The 20,044-nt window shown below is 42.1% G+C and overlaps 1 protein-coding gene across 10 annotated transcripts; it reads right to left on the bottom strand.

The window, feature by feature from the left end:
* Nucleotides 1–1,129: 1,129 nt before the first annotated feature.
* Nucleotides 1,130–19,739, bottom strand: LOC307254900 (transcriptional repressor p66-alpha-like). Of its 10 annotated transcripts, none has more exons than XM_080033459.1 (11): nt 19,602–19,739; nt 9,045–9,565; nt 7,327–7,459; nt 7,004–7,132; nt 6,191–6,268; nt 5,970–6,089; nt 5,151–5,351; nt 4,581–4,842; nt 3,704–4,116; nt 2,828–3,086; nt 1,130–2,333 (listed from the first exon to the last, which is right to left on the bottom strand). In XM_080033459.1, exons 2-11 carry the CDS (start codon nt 9,560–9,562, stop codon nt 2,194–2,196), a joined length of 2,253 nt encoding a protein of 750 aa, XP_079889585.1. In that variant the 5' UTR covers nt 9,563–9,565; nt 19,602–19,739; the 3' UTR covers nt 1,130–2,193. The 10 variants fall into 10 exon arrangements, with proteins under 10 accessions (XP_079889585.1, XP_079889586.1, XP_079889583.1 ...); XM_080033460.1 differs by lacking the exon at nt 19,602–19,739 and adding an exon at nt 19,297–19,420; XM_080033457.1 differs by lacking the exon at nt 19,602–19,739 and adding an exon at nt 19,165–19,297 and having other exon boundaries at nt 5,151–5,330; nt 7,327–7,456.
* Nucleotides 19,740–20,044: the final 305 nt, after the last annotated feature.

Consider the following 20,044-nt stretch of genomic DNA (forward strand, 5'->3'; position numbering starts at 1 on the left):
ACCGGCCTTGTTTTATGGTTTTATGGCACTTGACAGATTATTTTAAATAACCATCCCATCTGTTCTAGCACCTTCTAATCGATTCTCAAAATCTCATTTAAACTCAACATTAAGACATGCCGTAGCTACTGTTTTACATGTCTTATTGTGTAGCCTACTGCAAGCAGGTTTCCAGTATAGCACCAGAAATGAAATGGCATTAGAGACTTTGAACTTGCTTGAGATGATCACTCTCTCATCGTGAGAAACATTAAAATTTGTACAATTAGTATGTATGTGTTGCTTCAATGCTATGTAGACTAGGAATGTACCAAGAATGCAAGGCTGAAACATGTCCTGCTGTTGTGACTGCCGGTTCACATTAGCAGTGGGTGGTAAAAGTGCCACTGGAGGAAATGAAAATAATCCAATATAAATCAAAGTCTTGCATCTAAATTTCTACTTGAATAAAAGTACAAAAGTGAACAGTGTTAAGGAAAAAGTTCTGTTAGCCAGTTTAATCTTAAACAACACGTCATATATTTTTTAAGGCCGATCATTATATTTTCACAAAATTAGTAAAAAGCACTAAGGATTACACTAAAATGCAGAAGTTTAAAGCGGCATACTATTACAAACGTCCAAATATGAGTATCTCAACGTTGTAGGGTACAGAATTTTGAGTAAAAGTACTCAGCAGTAAATTCTTTTTTATACTGGACTGTGAGATTGTGGCAGATGTCCATTTGCCTTATGGTGGTTATAAGTTGTCTTGTTTGTTTACCTTTAGTTTTTGTTCATAATGATCTGTGCTCACCAGCAGCCAGTATTTCCTGTTTGTATTTCACTTGCACACTGTTACCGTTTACTTATCATATATTATGCTAGAGTTGCATATTCAAATGTCCATTGTTATTAATTCCTCATTGCTTTTTTAAAATTTCCTTTCAGTCACTTTCGATGTGACTTTGGAGTCAGGGCAATGCCAGGGAATTGATTCGATAAGGAATGGCCTGATCATATGAGATGGTTGGAGCACTGCGAATATCCTCCTTTTATGTTTCTAAGCAAAATGTCTTTCCAGTGTTATATAAGCCACACATAACAAATTAAAACAAGTGTTTAAAATGTATTTTTGTTATTTTTTATTATTTCTTTAGGAGCTAGGAAAAAAGTAAACCAAATAAATTTTGACATAAGTTTGTACAATGCCTTTGAGATTGGCAAGCAGAGAAAAGATGCAATATGGTGGTGGGTACGAGATAACAATGGTCTTGTGTGTTCCAGGGTCTTGGTAGCTGGGAGATATTCCTGATCTGAAGCCAAGTATATGCCGCATATTGAAGGGGTTATGGTTGAAGAAATGGGAGGCAAGGTCTCTGGCTCCAGTAATGCAAATTCAGCCCCTTCAGAGTTTGCATTTTTTCAACAATAACGTAATACTCAAAATATTCTTACAATAATATAAAATAAGCAAATTACAGATGGTAATTACAGATGAATTAAACAACAACACCACGCTTCTTTAGCTAAGGTGCAAAATGAACAGAGGCGTTGGGGGCAGGCATGCTGGTAAACAGGAAAGAAAGGAAAAACTAAGCTAGAATAAACTCTTAATTTGTGGAAACCACAGTAAATAGAGTGATTTTCTTAACATCAAAAACAAAATAACTTACAGTAAATACAAAATAAATTCAAACCTTTAACTACAAGGGTGATGTAATAGACATTATACAACCTAGCTCGTTTGTTTTTACTTAAAATAATTGTGTATTTTGTTGAATGTGAACTCTTGCCATTCAAGTGTGGAAAAGGTTTCGGTCAGTTTGACCCACATCAAGGCGGAAAACAAGAGGACTCATTTCAAAGTACTGAATGCAGACACCTCTTAGCCCACCATCATTTAACCACCAAGTCTGGTAGGCACAAGTACCCAGGGGGAAGCCCTTCAAGTATCTGTTTTGTGTTTGCCCCCATCAAATCAAAATTATTTCTGTACAATGACCAAACAACAGCGAGTCTCAAAAGAAACTGCAGAAAATAAGAAAAACTTAAAACAGCAATCATACAAAAAAAAAGAGAAAGGAAGGAAAGTTTCTTCACTTTAGGAGATTGTATTTGCCTAACAGTCCTCCGGGGGTTGCAGTTGACCATGTTATTGGAACCGAGGGACTCCGACAGAAATGAATCATGAGCAGTGGAATACAGTTTACATTATTTCCACGTGTTTGCAGTCTGCGAGATGGAGGATCGGGAGGGGATCATGTCCAGCAGGTACTCCCTCTGACGAGCGTCCACGGTGGCTGACGTCTTGTGACCTGTCAGGCTGGGGTTCACATAGGCCATAGTGACTCCTGTGAACATGCGACAGAGTGACAGGTCAAGGTGTGCAGCATGCAACAATGGGCAGTGCAGTATTTTTGAGTAAGTTGATTAAGAAAAAAACTAAAATCATTTGACAGAGCACCTGAATATAAAGTCCCCACAACTCAGACAGACACAAAGGAAATGACAGGATTTCTATTCTGGAAAGGTGACACCCAGGACAAAAAAGATAAACCACCGAATGGGGGAACTAAAGAGGGAAGACTGAGATCACCGGCAGGGGGAGAACTGGAGACTGGGATTGCCTTGTCCGAAAACATTTCCAGCTGCATCTCTCTTAAATGCATTTGAGTTCTGTGCTCTAGTGCGTGTGATTTTACACTAGATTGCGATTTGGCATGAGATTCCTCAGCACTAAATGATGGCACTTGGGATGTTCATGGATTGCTTTTGGACCAGACAGGAATTTGAAAGAGAGCAGTTGTCAGGCGCCACAGTGGGGCAGGTATTAATGCGCGTCTACCTGTATTGCTGTTGCTCTGCTTCTTCCATGCAGTGGATGAGGCACTACCTCCGCTGACAATCCTGCGGCCGCCGATTCCGCTGCTGCTCACCTTTGAACTCTGGACAGAGCGGTGGGAAACATGGGCATGCTTACCTGGCCGGCTGACCAAAGCCGCAGCCGCCACCGCACTCTGCAGCTGGGAGGAGGAGGCGAAGGAGTGGGGGACGCCCCTCATCCCCACTGACGAGACACCATGGGACAGCTGGCCCTGGGAGCTCTGAGGGGAGGAAAGAGACCAAGTTTTTGTTTTGTTACACTTGCATCGACTGCACGCTTGCCCCTGTAAACCCAAATCCTTCCAACTATGTCATATGGTGAGTTAGCTGCATGATAGCTAGCATCTAGTCATTGGATACCAGGCCATTGCTTAAATAAGACATTGTTTCTTAGCAATTTTTGCCTGTTTAAATAAATGTTGATGATGATGATGATCTGAAAATAGTTAGGCATATTTATCAATCCAAATTAAAAGGTATTGTCATTTAAGTTTGGTCAACTTTACAGAAATTGGGTTTAGACGAGGCGGGCTATGCTCTGGTTCTTATTACATAATGAGTACCTTGAACCAATCACGGCAGTTTTCTGCCTGAACATTTAAAAAAATGACTGTTGTCATGGAGACCGATTGATGGACACGCCCACACAGTCCTGTCAAACGTCTAGACAGTAAAAAAAAAAGTTATTTAACTAAGTTTTAAAATATTTATGAATACTTATTTTCAATCAGATTTTTGTAAAAGCTAAATTAGACACTCAACATTGATATCATATATTGATTCTTACAATTTTATACCAGGTTTTTTTAGAGACTTTAATAGAAAAACAGGTTCCAACCTGCTTGATGGAGTGATGGTGGAGGATGTTGCCTCCCCGGCTGGCCTGGTGGTGGTGCTGGAGGGCTCTGGCTTGAGCCTGCTTCAGCTGCTGAGACACCAGCTGCTGCTCTACCTTCATGGACGAAGATGAGGAGGACGAGGAGCTACTGTGGGAGGCTGAGGAGGACGTCTGCTGAAGAATACGCTGCTCTATTTCCTGCTCTTGCTGCAGTGCTTTTACAAACGCAGCTTTCAGCCTGTTAGTATGTTCAGCTTTCAAAGCCTTTTTCTGATTGGATGACATGCAGTGTTCACAGAGGACTGCGCCGGCCTTCTTGTCGTGCCTCCAGCGGCAGGTGAAGTCAGTGCTGCACTGGGTGCAGGTGAAGGGTTCTTGGGCAACAGCCTTAGTCAGTGCTGCACCTGTCTTGCCTGGATGGAGAGAGATGGGGAAACCATGAGGCACTGAGTGAAAACAGACAGAGAAGCTTGTATGGTGTCAAATAAGTAATTAGAAAGAAGCAGACACAGACTGAAAGATGTGAAAAACCTGGGTGTTTGGGGAAGTTGTTACTACAATTGGACAAAACTGGGCAGAACAATTGTTGACACTTTTTTGAAACAGGCTTTCAGAGCTGAAACTAATACCTATTTTCATTGTTGATGAACCTGACAATTATTTTCTCAATTAGTGATTAGTTCACTCTATGAGCCAAATCTACTATTTATATCTACAGTGTAGAAAAAAGCAGCAAATCCTCACAATTTAGGAGCCTTTACTTGGGTTTTTTTACTAGGGGATTACGATTTTTCCGTTGATTCACTGATAAATCAAGAAATCATTCTACCTCTACAACATGTAAACGAAATCTATTCAATCAGAAAAAACTACGCACCTCTGTGGATGGTGTCCATCAGATTCTGCACCACTTCATCCAGTCCCACCAGGTAGATGAACTCATTATTGGCTGCGGAGGGCTGGAAGTTAAACTCTGGGGCGAAGGGCTTGGGCGGGGGAATCTCCAGGAGGGTCTTCTCCAGTTGTTTCCTCAGGGCCAGTTTAGCTGCAGCTTGTCGGCTGGCTGGAGAATCATTCACGTTTACCATAGACATGCCGCTGCTTCCTGAACTAGAGCTCTTTAGATTGGATGGCAAGCCCTTCGAAAAGAAGCAGGCACAGGAAGACATTGATTTGTTTGAATGAAACAGAAGTTACCAAAAGGCTGTTTTTGTTTATTAACTGTTGATTCATTAGAAGGGATTTAATGATCAGACAGTTTTAACTGCATAAGAAAAAATGTAAATTACAAAAAATCACTTCCACACTAGAAATATACTGCTACAAAACGCATAGTTTGTAAACTTTATTACACCTCAATAACATATAATAAAATCAAGAAAAATATGGAACATTTGGAGGGTGAGAGTGCTTGTTACCATTACTAGTCATATTGTGAGATACTGACCAGCGTGTTAGCACTACTGCCAACTCTGATGAAGCCTGACTGGACCATGCCTTTCTGGCTATGGGACAAGGGGGCCGATGTCCTGGGGCCCATCAGCAGAGGAGGGGGTCCGGAGCCGGAGCCTCCTGACGCAGCCAACTGCTGCTGCTGCTGCTGCTGCTGGCGGAGAGCCTGGATCTGCTGTGGAGAGACAGAGATGGGCTAACCAGGACAATGATGGAGGATGACGTCACGGACCAAGATAGTGGAGGACAAGGGAGGGACATCGAAGGCACCAAGGCAAAGGGCACACACAAAGAGAGATCATAGAAGATATCATAAGTCCTAGGTTTAAGTGAAACTATTTAACCTGCACTGTTTTACAGCAGCAATATGGTAAAACTAAGGCTTTACTTTCCGTGACATAGACAAGATTAAAATGAAAAAGGTTGAGTCAGCGATTCCGGAAAGTACGCATGCTCAATATAGTTTTTTTTTGTCAAAATCAGTAAATACCTTCTCATGATCCACTACCCTGTCCATACTGTGTTTGCACTGAAATAATTCTGCAATGTTAATACACAGCCTAGGCTCTGTACAATAGTAGGCCTAGGTCAACAAAGGGGGCCCACCATAGCTAGCAACATGCCAGTTTACAGAGTTTAGGCTGTGAATCAACACTTTTTTCAGAGCGCAAGCAAACACACAGTAGGCCTACAGACAGGTAGCTGATCGTGAGGAGATTTTCACAGATTCTCCATAATCGATGACTCCACCTTTAAACTGTCTTTTAAATATATCTCAGCGCGCTAATAGTATTAACATTTCCATATGACTCACCTGTGCCCCTCTGACCAGAGGCGGCATTATAATCTGAGAGCCATATTTGGACGTCAGCTGCTGCCCTCCTCTCACCAGCGGCGGAGGAATGACCGTGCCTGAACTCCTCGCTGTTAAAATCTGGTCAGGGGAAATGAAAAAAATAAAAAATACAGTACAAACGTGCAGTCAATCTGAGGTGATGCCTGAGTGAGTCCATGTGTGATTTTTAGAGCACCAACCTGCTGTGAGCCTTTACTGTTTGTAATTGTCCCTCGAATGAGAGGAGGAGGAGCAGAGGAGCCGGACAGACCTGAGGGCTGAAGAAGAAGAAGAAATGGGGAAAGAGTCAATACATTAAAACGACAAACCAAAAGACATTTATTGATATACAATCTGAAATCAATATACGTTTTAGCTATGTGAAGTACATAATATATAGATACATCAGTAGTCTGATCAGTAAATGATTACTTTAGTACAAACGCTGGCCTATATGACACAAAGGAATAAACTGAAACTGAATTTGACTCCACAGTGCCCGTTAGTCTGATCAATTCATTTACTGTTTATGTGGGGTTTTCTTCATGGGATTTTCTTTTTTTATAGAATATCACCAAATGTATCCTTAACAAAAGATGTTATGTTTTTTAATACCCTCAGCAGCATCACAATAGAATTTTTTTTATCTTTCTTTCTTTCTTTCTTTCTTTCTTTCTTTCTTTCTCTCTCTCTCTCTCTTTCTTTCTTTCTTTCTTTCTTTCTTTCTTTCTTTCTTTCTTTCTTTCTTTCTTTCTTTCTTTCTTTCTTTCTTTCTTTCTTTCTTTCTTTCTTTCAGAGAGAAACAAGATCTCTCCAGCATGTTGGGTTAGTTCATCTGGATGAGAAAACCTAAAGCTAGAAGAGATCTATATATTATGTACTTCACATAGCTAAAATGTATATTGATTTCATATTGTATATCAATAAATGTTTTTTGGTTTGTTTATCTGCGGTTGTGTGTGTGTGTGTGTGTGTGTGTGTGTGTGTGTGTGTGTGCGTAGTTAACTGTTTACCTTCTGGATAGTGTCCCTCTGTATCTGACTCTGTCGAAGTTTCTTGAGCAGCACCAGCTTGGCCTCTTCCAGTCTCAGCTCCTCCTTCAGCTGTTTGATTATGCGCTCCCTCTCCGCTGGGCTGCTCTTCTATACTCCACAGATCATGACATCACTTACATCGCAAGCATGGCACTAGACAAAAACTATTTCCCAGAATCTGAAACGTTTGATGTCCGAGCCTCAATTATCCCCCCCTATCTCTGCACATGTTCAGTTACTCTGAGCATCAATGAAACGCCTACCATTACTTTTAAATGTCTAGCTTTGTGTAGGTGTCTCACCATGAGCAGGTCTGTGTCCAGCTCCTTAAAGTGACTAAAGCCGTTCCTGGGTGGACTGGGGGAGTCATTGTCCGACAAGATGATGACGTCATCATCTTCAGAGGACGGAAGGCGCTTCTCCCTTTTCATACTGCTGGACATAAGCAGGGCATTGATATTCAAATTCATATTTCAATATGTTCTTAATCAAGCACAATAAAAAACTAAACGAAAACATTTCATAAGTGATATCAAACCGTTTAACATTGTTTTAATGACATTTGAACTTTTAAACATACAGTTTCCCCCTCTAATATCCCATTAAGATTTTTCAAAGTAATCTTATTCCACACTTTCTGACAGCATCACAAATATTCTGTACCAGCTCATTGTTTGTGCATCATTTTATACACAGTACCCCAGAAATGGATACATATTTGGTTGGGATTGGGATTACCTGCAGAATTCAATTTGGTTTAAAAATTAAAAAAAATTCAGCCGCACAGTTAGTTTGTAGCGATTGATGTGTGGCTGTTTGAAGAAGTACACCACAGCTGGCTTAAATATCAGCATCTCAACATCGATTATAATTTATGACCGCTGCTTAACTATGATGTAGGTCCAGACACACAGCCTCTCTTCATGTTGGATGCTATTCCAATAACAGAACACACCTAAACTGCATGGACGGCAAGGTGGGATTTAAAGCTCCAGTCAAGGTCTTTATACTGTATGTCACAATGAAACGTCTGTTTGGGAGCACATATTTCCTGTTGGAACAGGATATTGGGGCAGGGCATAATGTGCGTCTGAGACATTGGGAGAGGGGTGGTGTAGGCTGGGGTGGGAGGTTGAGCTGTACTCAGCTACTTACGTCATTAGAAATTAAAGGATGTGGCAATCTTTGAGGCAGTTTGGATCAACCCCTTACGTGTTTTAACAAAAATCACATGAATATGCGCACATATATCTTCTCCTGGAAAGCGACTAGTACAGCTGTGGGCTACATGCAAGAGCAAATAACATACATTCTCAGGTTTAGCTGCACTAAAAAGCTGAAAAACAGTCATGTTAAAAAAAACTAGAGGGTGGCCCTGTGATTACACAGAATATTTATTTTTTATGAAGCGGGAGAGGTCGTTAAAGTCAACGCATGACAACATGAGGCCGGTCTCTCTTTGTGTGTGTGTGTGTGTGTTAGTCTCTCCTTGGGGCTTATCGCCATCATCACTTCCTGTGGATTAATCACTACTCTCTTCCAAAGAAGTCACGTGACCTCAAAGTCATCCTCACGTGACACACTCACTTTTCCTCCCACCCACCCCATCACCCCCCCTCCCCTCACTGTTCCTTTCACTGTGGAAACCATGGCAACAACTGGCTGGAACCGGTTTGTGACACACACAGCTTCATTTTGTGCGAGGGGAGTTTTTAGGGGTTCAGGTAGTGAGTGGGGGAAAAATGGAGGTAGACTCGAAGATAAAGTTCACCTACGAGGACAACGACCCCTCCTCCCCCTTCCTCTCTTTTACACAGAAAGTTGATAAAATAACTTTAAACATGTTAAGTCTGATCACATTTTTAAACTCATCTAAAAAAAAAATCTAGACAAGACGTCTTTCAGAAACACTAGTTCACTTTTGTATAGAAGTTTCCTGCACAGTCATGCCATTTGCTTTTATTGATATGAACATCATGGGGTTGTCACTGAAGAGAGTTTACAAGAAGCCGTTTCTCACCCTCTGGAGGTGCTCATGTCCACTGGCTGCTCTCCCGTCTGAACTTCCACTTTAATGGTGGCCTTCACCTCGCCTGCAGCCAGCATGCCGCTGGACGCCTTGGGCTCTATCAGTCGGACCCGGCTACTTGTATCAATAGCCGGCTCTGTCTTCACCCTGCTGTCATTGCAGTCAGTCCCATTGTCTGAGCTGGGTTCAACCGTCTGTTTTCTCTGGTTCTCCTCCACATTATCCTTGTCTGTCTGAGGGGCCAAAGGTAGAGTTAACGGCAACCTGCTCAGCTCTGACCCCTGCTCTTTCTCCTGCTCCGATCCATCCCTAATGGGGCTATGAGCGTCATGTGCCAGTTCATGGTCGGGTGTAGAGTTAGTTTGGGTGTCCGTTATGGGTTCAGACGGGTCTAGTTTAGGCTTTTTGCTTTCACTGTCAGCATCGGAGGCTTCTACAGAATCGGGAGCAGCCTCCTTCTCCAGAGCCCTTTTCTGGCTGCGTGTCTGGCGAATGGCCTCCTCAGACATTCCCTGCAGATTAAGACAGATACATTTGTATTATTATGTGTATCGCTATACATTCAAAATGGATCAATGTGTACTACAGGTAAAATCCTACAAGATAGACAGATATACAGGAGTCGAGTGAAGCCATCTACACAGTCATGCTACAACAGTTCATCACAATCTCCAAACCTCTAACCCAGGGGTATTCAACTAAAATTCAAATAGGTCCAGTTAGAGAAAATGTCCTCAAGAAAAGGTCCGGAACATCATAATGTCTAACTTGCGTTGTGATTCAGTGTGATATATAGTGAAGTAGCCTAGTAGTTGTATCAACGTCTGCATGTAATTAACAACTGACTGTCAGATCAATATAGAAAGAACAATTCAAAAACATTTCAACAATATTTATTCTCACTTTTAAATAATTATAGATATATAATACTGAAGAATATATATGTATTATTTAAGTGACTCAACTGAAACTAATCTCTTCATAGAGAAGGGCTGCATTTAAAAATAAAATGGTGAAAATAAATATAATAATCTTAAAATAAAGATAAAATATATAATTCATTTTTGAAAAATTAAATAATTTTGAGAAATATTTTCAATGTATCATTTCTAAACTTCACTATACCTACTATGTTTGTTTAACATAGTAATCTCCCACTTTGTCTAATACTGGATTTTTATTTTGCAATTTTGAAAAGCTCTGAAAAAGTGACATGTCAGAAACTAAACCCCTGTAGGGGGTCTGGGGGTTTCCCCCCCAGTAATTTTTTTTTGTGTTTTTAGAATGTAATCGGAGCATTCTGGTGCATTCTGGGGAAAATAATAAAAGAAAAGGTCAACATTTAATATAGTTAAGATGAATAGAAAAATTAACAAAACAACATAACTTGCTAGCAGCCAGATAACTGGACTGAGGGACGGATGACCACTAGCTTTCGCTAATGTTAGTGGGGGCTACTGCCAAATATCTTGCTAAAAAATTAACCTGTATTTATAAATTCTGCCATTACTAAGAATATGTAAAACTTAAAATGTAGATAATTGTAACTACATACAATTTTTTTTTTGTGGGCAGTAGATGCAGTGCTGCTGGCGATTGGTGATTATGTCAATCTTATGTCTGTGTCATTCACACATAGGTCTACATCAGGGTAATAGAGAGTCCACATGATTGCACCTTGACCGGTTTTCACCAGTCTTACAAAAGGGGAAAAAACCATAGATAGTAAATAATAGGAAAAAACTCAGCTGTTGATCGCTCGTTAACTCGCTCGCGACACACGGAGCCGGTGAGCGAGCGGGCGAGCGAGAGAGAAAGCTGTCTCTCACTCTCCTCCCGCTGTCTTTCTCACTCTAATCTGACTTATTTCGCTGAAATTCTCGTAATTCTTGCACTTCTCTCTGACATCTCTCGCATGATAGCTCACTGTCTCTGTCTGTGAGCCAGCCTGAGCCGGGAATGCAGATTCGATTGGCTGCCTGAGTAGCAGGAGGCGGGATGGCTTAACTCGAAAGCATTTCCTGATTCGCGAAACCAGTACCGTAAAGTCTAGAAAAGCTGCGCCGGTCAAAATAGAAGCGCCCCGTCAAAATTTTAAATACTTAAATAATTGATTGACTACAGGTCCGGGTCCGTATAGGACGGCGTCTGGGTCCGGACCCGGACCGCGGTCCGCCTGTTAGTGACCCCCGCTCTAACCCAAACATGATCAGCTATCAACTAAAACACAGGAAACTGACAGAAAAACACACTGTATTTGGATAATGGGCCTTGTAAATGATCCTGTATATAAACTAGAGTTTTAAGACAATGATAAGTGTGTTTGCCTATGCTGAAAAAAACAGGTAAACAAGTTACACACCGTAAACAAGTTAAAATGGTAATTGTTGAAAATGCCTTTCCAAATGTTGTATGAGGAAGGAAAGGCTCTTCAGGGTGAGCACTGACAGTTCTAGTTTTTAACAAGACAACTTCAGAGTGCACCTTTTAAAGGTGTCCATTGACACATAATCTATGGAGCTCAAAAGTGCAAGGGTCACTCAATGCATTTGAGTTCAGCTCAAGGTTTTACCCACAAGACACTAACGTTATCAACTTATGATTTACCTTGTAGTACAAACAAAATGAAGATGAGTTTTGCACAACATTTAAAAACACAATTTAAAATCTATGATTAAACATCACATGTTATTCTTATGATGCTGACATTCATCTGAAAAACATACTTAACAGAGCTAATACCCAATACCAAATGAAGTTATCCATCCTGCTTTGTGGTGGTGACCGTGAACTTAAGTAGACACAACTGACCTTGAGTCAGCTAGAGGACACATAGTGACTAAAATGGCCCCCGGAAAAAAACATGTTGGATAAGGGAGGTCATGTCATGTGACTAAGTTGTTTCCTCAAGTATAATTCCACAACATCCAATTTACAATATTTCAGTCTGAATCAAAAACAAAAAAGGGAAAACTGAAAGAAAAAATAAACGTAAAAAAATGCTACAGTGAGACATCAAACCGCTAAGAGTAAAAAAAAAACCCAGTTAAAAAGAGAATTGGGGAATATTCTAAATTAACTGGAGCAGAATTTTCTGATAAAAGATTCATAATGACACATTAATCCAAGTTTATGAGCAATTTGTGTGTGTAAATGAAGACTGGAGATTATGTTTAACCTTCCTTTCCTAGGGTCAAGCACCAAGGAGCATCAGATCCATTAGCCTCTGATATCCCCTCCTGTACAGTAAAAATTCAATCACACCAGATGTTGACGTGCCAGCAGCAGCAGCAGCAGAGAGGGAGAGCTATGGCGGCTCGTTCTGTTTAAGACAGTTGGGCGGTTACAGAGTGCATGAGTACATGCTACATACAAACACACACATTGGCCCGTACAGTGGCTGGCTGCTCTGAATCCCCCTGTGTCAGGTCAGAGAGGAGACAGACAGGAGTAATGGGGAGAAGGTAGACCACATGTTTAACTTAATGGTTGTTCTGATAATGGCCTGTCACATTGTACGTACACCTTTGACACCCCTTCCATATCAGTGTGCAAAGAGGCATTTATGCAAAATAGGCATCATGCTTTTATAATCCTGTTTGATAACAAAAGAAATGTGTACCTCAAGAGAAACTGAAACCTTATCTTATAGATCATCAGTGGGACACACAACTATTTGTGTTACTTTGGCCAAGTGCAACACTGCTAATACCTTTCAGGATAGACAGTCCAGAAATGTGTGCCATTCTTCCCATATGGAAATGTGTATCAAATCCCGTCCCTTTCCTTTGATGCTGGCTTTTCAACCCTGCCTTGGAGTTTGGCTTTGTATCAGTTATGCACACTTCTTGTCTCATGACTATGGATACTATAGCGCATGTGCACAAACTTGTAATTCTCAGATGTGTAAAAGGTAAACATGTGCAGACCCACATGGCATGCTAGCTACAGGGGACAACCTGTGCTCAAAGTTCACAGAACCTCAAACTGAAAGCTCAGATGACATCCCTCCAGAAAATACGGTCTGACCGACGCTGTATATTGGATTACCACAAAGACAAACAGCACCGCTATGCCATGAATCATATTGCGGTTACATTTGTGAATGTATGTTAACAGAAGCTAGACCCCCTCATGCCAAGTCTGCTGAGGCCCTCGGTCAGCCCAGTGACACACTGCAGGAAGCTATGTTTTTTAGGGAGGGTCAAAGAAAAAAAAGGACTACAATTAACCCTTACAAGCTGTTACTTTACAGTGACACACACTGTACACACTGTTCCCCCTCCCCTTCCTGTTGTCAGGAGAGTTATGGCGGCAAGCATAAAGTAAACAGTGTATCCATGATGTACATTTACAATATACACACAGAGACACAATACAGTATGCGTTCATCTGAGAGCAGAGATGACCAAGTTCTTTTATTAATACTCTGACATCACTGAGACGAACATGACATGATCCTTCCCAGGATTCAGTAGGACACACAAAGCACTTTTCCTGAGAACAGGTTTAAACCGGCTGACGGGTGTGTGTGTGTGTGTGTGTGTGTGTGTGTGTGTGTGTGGCTATGTGGGAAGCTGAAGCTTGTTTTAACCCTTCAGGTGCTGGAGCAGAGGCTGGGCTTCCACACTGACGGCCATTATACAGTGTGTGAGTTTGTATGTGCGCTGGAGAGGGGGTAAAGGGGTGGCGGGCATTATGATTTCTGATGCATATAGCTGTGAAATGATGCTGGCTGAAAAAGTTAGACATGCAGCCCTCACCCTATCTTTGTAACTGGGGATCTGAATGGCTGACAGGTTTCACATTTCATCTCCATGGCAGTTTACACACATTTCCATTAAGCCCACACACACACACACACACACACACACACACACACACACACACACACACACACACACACACACACACACACACACACACACACACACACACACACACACACACACACACACACACACACACACACACACACACACACACACACACACACACACCCACCCACCAACCAATAACGCAACATCATATGCAACTAGTGCAAAGGTTCAACAGCAAACTAACACTAAAAGGAAACTCCACTCCACTTTACACATCTGGCAAACAAAGTCATGCTATGTGCACAAGTACAGTAAAATGACAATTCAATAACACACAGATCAAGGTTAAAGAGCCACACAGTGCAGTTCAAGATCACACTATTTTTCACTCGGAATGTGTGGTAAGAAAAGTTTCCTGGTACCATTTTCCTGACAAATATACAAATAAGATGAAAATCCAAACAGCATTTACGCCACAATGAAGACATTATTGTAGTGTACAGTGTCAGGTGGGGGTCACGGTGATGTCTCCTTAAGCTGGTTTGGCTGCTGCCTTTGCCCTATGAAAGCATTTTTAGCAGACACTATAGTTTTACATTGGCTCATCGTCCTGAAAGGATTTGGTCCTAGGGATCAACTTTGGACAAAATAGTTTCTGACAGAGAAAAAAGTTCCATTGTTTTGTTCTGCCCTTTTTTTTTATATATTTTTCGGGCATTTTTATGCTTTATTGATAGTGTAGAGACAGAGTTGAAATGGGGCAGAGAGGGGAGTGACATGCAGAGTACACCCGCGGGCTGGAATCCAACCCGGGTCCACTGCTGGCCGAGGCCCAGCTACCAACTGAGCTAAGGGCGCCCCCTGTTCTGCCTTTTCTATAATAAATGTGAAATTTTGCTAAATGTAATGACTGGAATGTGAAAATGAACATTATATCAAAAAGGAATCTTTCTCAATGTCTTGCTGTTTGGAGACGTTTTAGAAAATCTAAACTCTTGCAACTACACTAGTAATGTGTTAGCAATTACAACATAGTCTTATATAAGTTATGCAAGTAACACTTTGACTCTAATGCCATAATGTCAAACGCACTTCTGCTCCGTTGTAAAGTAACTGCCATGACACAGGTGGATTTATGTCGGTGCGCAGGGCTGGACTGGGACAAAAAATCGGCCCTGGCATTTTTGGCCATGGCAGCCCACCGTTTATACGATATGCGGAGGAAGGGGTGTTGCACCAAATTCTGGGCCCCTATACAGAAAGTCCTGATGGGCTCTCTGAGAGGCGGTCTTACAATACAAACATGTAAAAGCTTTGTTTGTCTATAGTCCAAAACGTATGAGTGACTGGTCCCTCTCTGAGCCAGATAACAACACAATGTTTCTATTGATGAATGACTAGATTATTACGCGTACTTGAACACAACCCCTGGTCTAATGACTCTTAATAAACATACACACACACAGTGTTTCTCACAGGAATTTGGGAGACTGTGTCGTGGACCCTGGACCTTCTAGGGGGGTCCGGGGGAATGCTCCCCCGGAAGATTTTTTTTTAAATGTTAAAGTAAAATTCATCAATCTGGTGCACTTTGAGGAGAAAACAAAGGCTAAATCAACTGTTTCCTATGTAAGCTATTTAGTACTATTTTCTGGAATGATTCAAAGACACAGAATGACCAAAAAGCAGAAAGAAGAAAGTTTAAAAAATCCAGTCAGCTTCGGGAATTTTTTCCCTTCGTTTGTATTTTTTAATGGCCCAATATAGGCCCCTGATCTTCATAGCCCCTAAATAAAAAATGTCGGGGCCTTCAAAGATCAGGGGCCTATATTGAGCCAGTAAAATTAATATAAATCAAAAAAATAATTTATTTTTTCTTGGGTGCAGCCCCCCTCTGCCTTGGGCCCCCCCAAGCCTGTCCGCAGTCCGACGGCCCTGAATGTAAAACTGACCATCGTCAGATGCTCATAATTACTGAGTACAAGTTGAATGCGTGATAATACAACTCAATGCAGCCTCTGAATGGGCAGCCCTCTGCTGTGTGTGTGATTGGAGAGGGCCAGGCCTAGCCTAGAACCAATCATAATGAGTAATGGCCTGGTAACTTTCAGGTGAAGTTGACAGCCTGCACGCACATTTATATGTCCATGGCACTCCCGAGAGGGAAGGGACCTCGGCCCTCGGCTGTGTGACTTGGCCGGGCCGGGCCGAGTCACACAGCCGAGGGTCCAAAAAAAAAAAAAAAAAAAAAAAAAAAAAAAAAGATTTTAATTTTTTAATTAATTTTTTTTTTTTTTTTTTTTTTTTTTTAACCTCACCGGCCCAAAAGGCTGCCGGCCCCTCGGGCATTTGCCCGGTATGCCAGATGGCCAGTCCAGCCCTGTCGGTGCGCAAAGGTGCACAGATAAATAGTTAAAACGATAATTACTTATATACATGTCATAATTGTTTGCGATTACCTTGTAGCCTACATTAACAAAATTACTAGACAGCTGGTCCTGCAACAGACAAGGCTTGTGTCATCTCATCATCAAGATATTATTTTTATTAGACTTAAAATGGCTATTTTAAACATGTTAACTTTATTAAGCAACAGTGCTCCCAAACGCATGTTTTACTGTAGATAGTCCGAGTGTTTAAGGGTCAGTTTCTAATGCTAGAAACAGAAAGAGGGGTTGTAGTTATTATGTTATCCCCTTTATTGTATCAGGGCTAAATGCTTCGGGAGGAGGGGAGGGGTGTACAGTCTTTCTTTAAAAAAAATCTAATCAGACTCAATCATCCAGTTAACATTTGCAGTGTAATTAAATCACAATGATCACAACCATTACCATATTATCAAATTGCCCTGTGTGTATGCAGGTACTTAACTCTTTGGGAGTGTGGCTTTCACCGACGCAGAATCCACAACGCACATTAATCTGGTATCAGGTTGCTGCTCCCGCTAGTATCAGGGCACCACTCACCAGAATCTACCGTTTATCTTCACCTGTCTTGTTTTTATCTGCCAAGTGTCTTTTCCTCCTTAGCCCGGGGCGGTTATTCCTCGGGTCGCTGATGCATCACATCAAAACATCAGTCACTCAATCATTGGGGCTGGCAGTGGCAGACTCGCTCCCTCAACCATCAACCATGTCCGGCTGCACATTACAGTATGTGCTCAACGTTTTATTTACCCACAGACACAGACCTTGAACAGGTGAAAACATATCTACCACACTGCACGGGATTTTAAGGACACTTTAAAACCACACAGCTGTATTATCTGGTGAATCTGCTGCACCAGCACAATATTCTTATCAATTAGCTGGATACGTCTGTCAAAATAACAAGTGGTGCCAGTCAGTGAGAGACCGAAAGTGCCAAATCCAAATCCAGACAAAACCGTCATGGCCTGATCACAGTCAAAGAGCAGAATCTGATTCGCTCCAATGCTCCATTAAATAATGTAACCTCTTTACAAGCCAGTGGTTTAAACCTCTGAACAGTGGCTATTTACACAACTACTCTGGATCAGTCTTGTGTGTGTCAACATTCGAACTGTACTTTCTGGAAACCAACAATGGAACTTTCTGAGCTTTCTCTGACTCACTCACTCCTGTAATATTGATATGAATACAGTCACACAACATGTGCAACTTCAGCATTGTCTGTCACTAGTCTCGGTGTCAAAGCAAAGCATTCTCCCCTCTTCTGACCAATGTTAGCCACCCCTTCACTAAAGGCAACCTGGATTTTGTTTTGCAGTGACAGTCCGTAAACAATACAACCACGCAACAGATTGTCAACATGCAAATTTAACTTTACAAGGCCTTTGTTCGCATGAACAACTGAGGGTCCATTCCAGATCTCCACAAAAGGAGTCAATAAATTCTCTTTCCCACTATACCTGCCCCACTACAAGGCACAACTTCATGTTAAGTGTCTTTGTTGTGCTCAAGTGCACAGTAATCAATCAACTAATATTCTTAGGGCAGCTAAAAATTTGGACCTTAAACTGTTTTGGCTGAAGAAAGAAACAGGACATTTGAAGACGTCACTTTTGACTCTGGTGAATTGGGATGAATCACATTGTGCTATCAGTTAAAATAATCAGAATATTATATATAATCATTCAAACCATTAATCTGAAAAAATAATCAGCAAGTTGAGCAATAATTAAATGAATCGTTAATGGCAGCCCAAAGTGAAACAATGATCTCTGGAAGCTCGCATTCTGTAACATTAACCCAATGCAATAACGAAATGAATGCATTTAAATTCAAAGTTTAAGACTAGATTATTATTACTGTTAATGAGAAAGCAGCTGATTTACTCATCTAATAACACTACAGTCAGACATTAGGCTATGTAATAAAACCTTAGTAAATCTTTATCAAAACTAGTAGGCCTATTTCATCAAAAGTGCATTTGAAAGTTAAAAGCATGCCAGTTCCTTCACAGCACTGTAAAATACTGCATGGGTTTTTTGTCAACACATTAAGACTTCCTCAAAATTAATAATAAAATAAAATAAAAAGGGTTATAAATCCATCTGAGATCAACAGAGTAATATAACGAGTATAAACTGGTTTGATGGCAGAAATCCTGAGCCACAGCTTTGTGCTGTAGCGCTGCAAACTCTTGTGGATGGAAACGTGTGTGTGCGTGCGTGCCTGTCTGACTGAGAGGAAGAGCCGGAGAGGGAGTGTGTGCGGTGTGTGTCAGAGTGAGTGTGTATGTGTGTGTGTTCAGCTTTAAGAGGAGGAAGACTACGGTTGTCACAGAGAGAAGTAGGAAGATTAGCTACCAGATAGCAGTACCAACAGTGGTGCCAAGGGGCTTGAAAAGCGGGCAGCAGCGTCCACCATTAACAGTCACAAACCATCTTAGTACACCATGCACACCAAAAGTCAGCCCTTTAAAAAACTAAACCCAGCCCACACTGCATGTGCAAACCAGCCGGCTTTTTATTATTGACGCCGCCTCGGAGGAGGTGAGCGTGTTATAGTTAGCGAGCTAACATTAGCTGCCTTTCACAAAACAAAATCACGAAGCCATTTAAGATTTACGGATGAAACGCCGTAAATGTCTCACCACCAGCGGCTGCCGGGGACTTGGAATCAAAGTCGTAAAAGTCCTCGAGCTGCTCACCAACATGAACCGTACAGCCCAGAACCGAGCCCGGATTCGTTGACCTGGCTGCACCCCGATGCGGGACAACCAACCGCTCAAAAAAAGAAAAGAAAAAAGAGATAGGCATAAACTTTCACACTGCTGCCCTTAAAGGGAGTCTCCGTGGGACTGTTTACCTGTGTGTCCCCCTCCCGAGGAAAAGAAGAAGAAGAAAACGAGTCGGAACTCATACATTTCATCGACCCGGCCCACGGACTGAGCTGGCCGCCGCCGAGGAGCCGCTGGCGACGTAACGTTATAATCCTTACCTCACTGGACGACTTCTACCGCACGGAATCAAGTCCAGGGGTCATAGTTACGAGCTGGCATGCTTAAAAAAACGTAAAATAAAATATATTTTGACTGAGCTGGCCCCCCCTCCGCCTACTCCTCCTCTCCTCCCCAGTGCTCAACCTTTGGCTCTGCGGAGAAGTGTTACTTTTCAACAGCCCATCAGCTTCTTTATCGTCACAGATAGGTGGAGGAAAACCTGGCTCCTCTCGACGACTCCGAATAAAAGGCTCCCCACGAAACCATACTCACAAAAAAACTTCGGCACCTTCTGTCAACTTACTCGCTCGCTTTGTTGCCCGTCCTTCGCCGATGGTCGACTCAGGGGTATTTAATCCGCAGTTAACCTCGATAAATCGTTGCTTTTTAGAAATCCAGGGGATATCCTCTTTTTTTCGGCCCTCCCCACTGCCGCGTCTGTTGCCAAATAATGCGCCTCAACACACATGGAGCCGCTGCGTCCTCTTAGTGGGCATGCGCACCTCGGCATACCAGGGCGACCGGATCACATCCTCATGTAAGCCACTGACCACCAAGCCAAGGGTCCAAGCAGGCCGACCGAGCCAGGAGCCCCGGACTCCTCTGGTTGACCCAGGACTGACAGTATACCAGCAATCTCCTCAAACACCCACTTAACACACACACACACACACACACACACACACACACACACACACACACACACACACACACACACACACACACACACACACACACACACACACA

Source organism: Ammodytes marinus (assembly GCF_949987685.1).
Source record: "Ammodytes marinus genome assembly, chromosome: 9".
Taxonomy (NCBI): domain Eukaryota; kingdom Metazoa; phylum Chordata; class Actinopteri; order Uranoscopiformes; family Ammodytidae; genus Ammodytes; species Ammodytes marinus.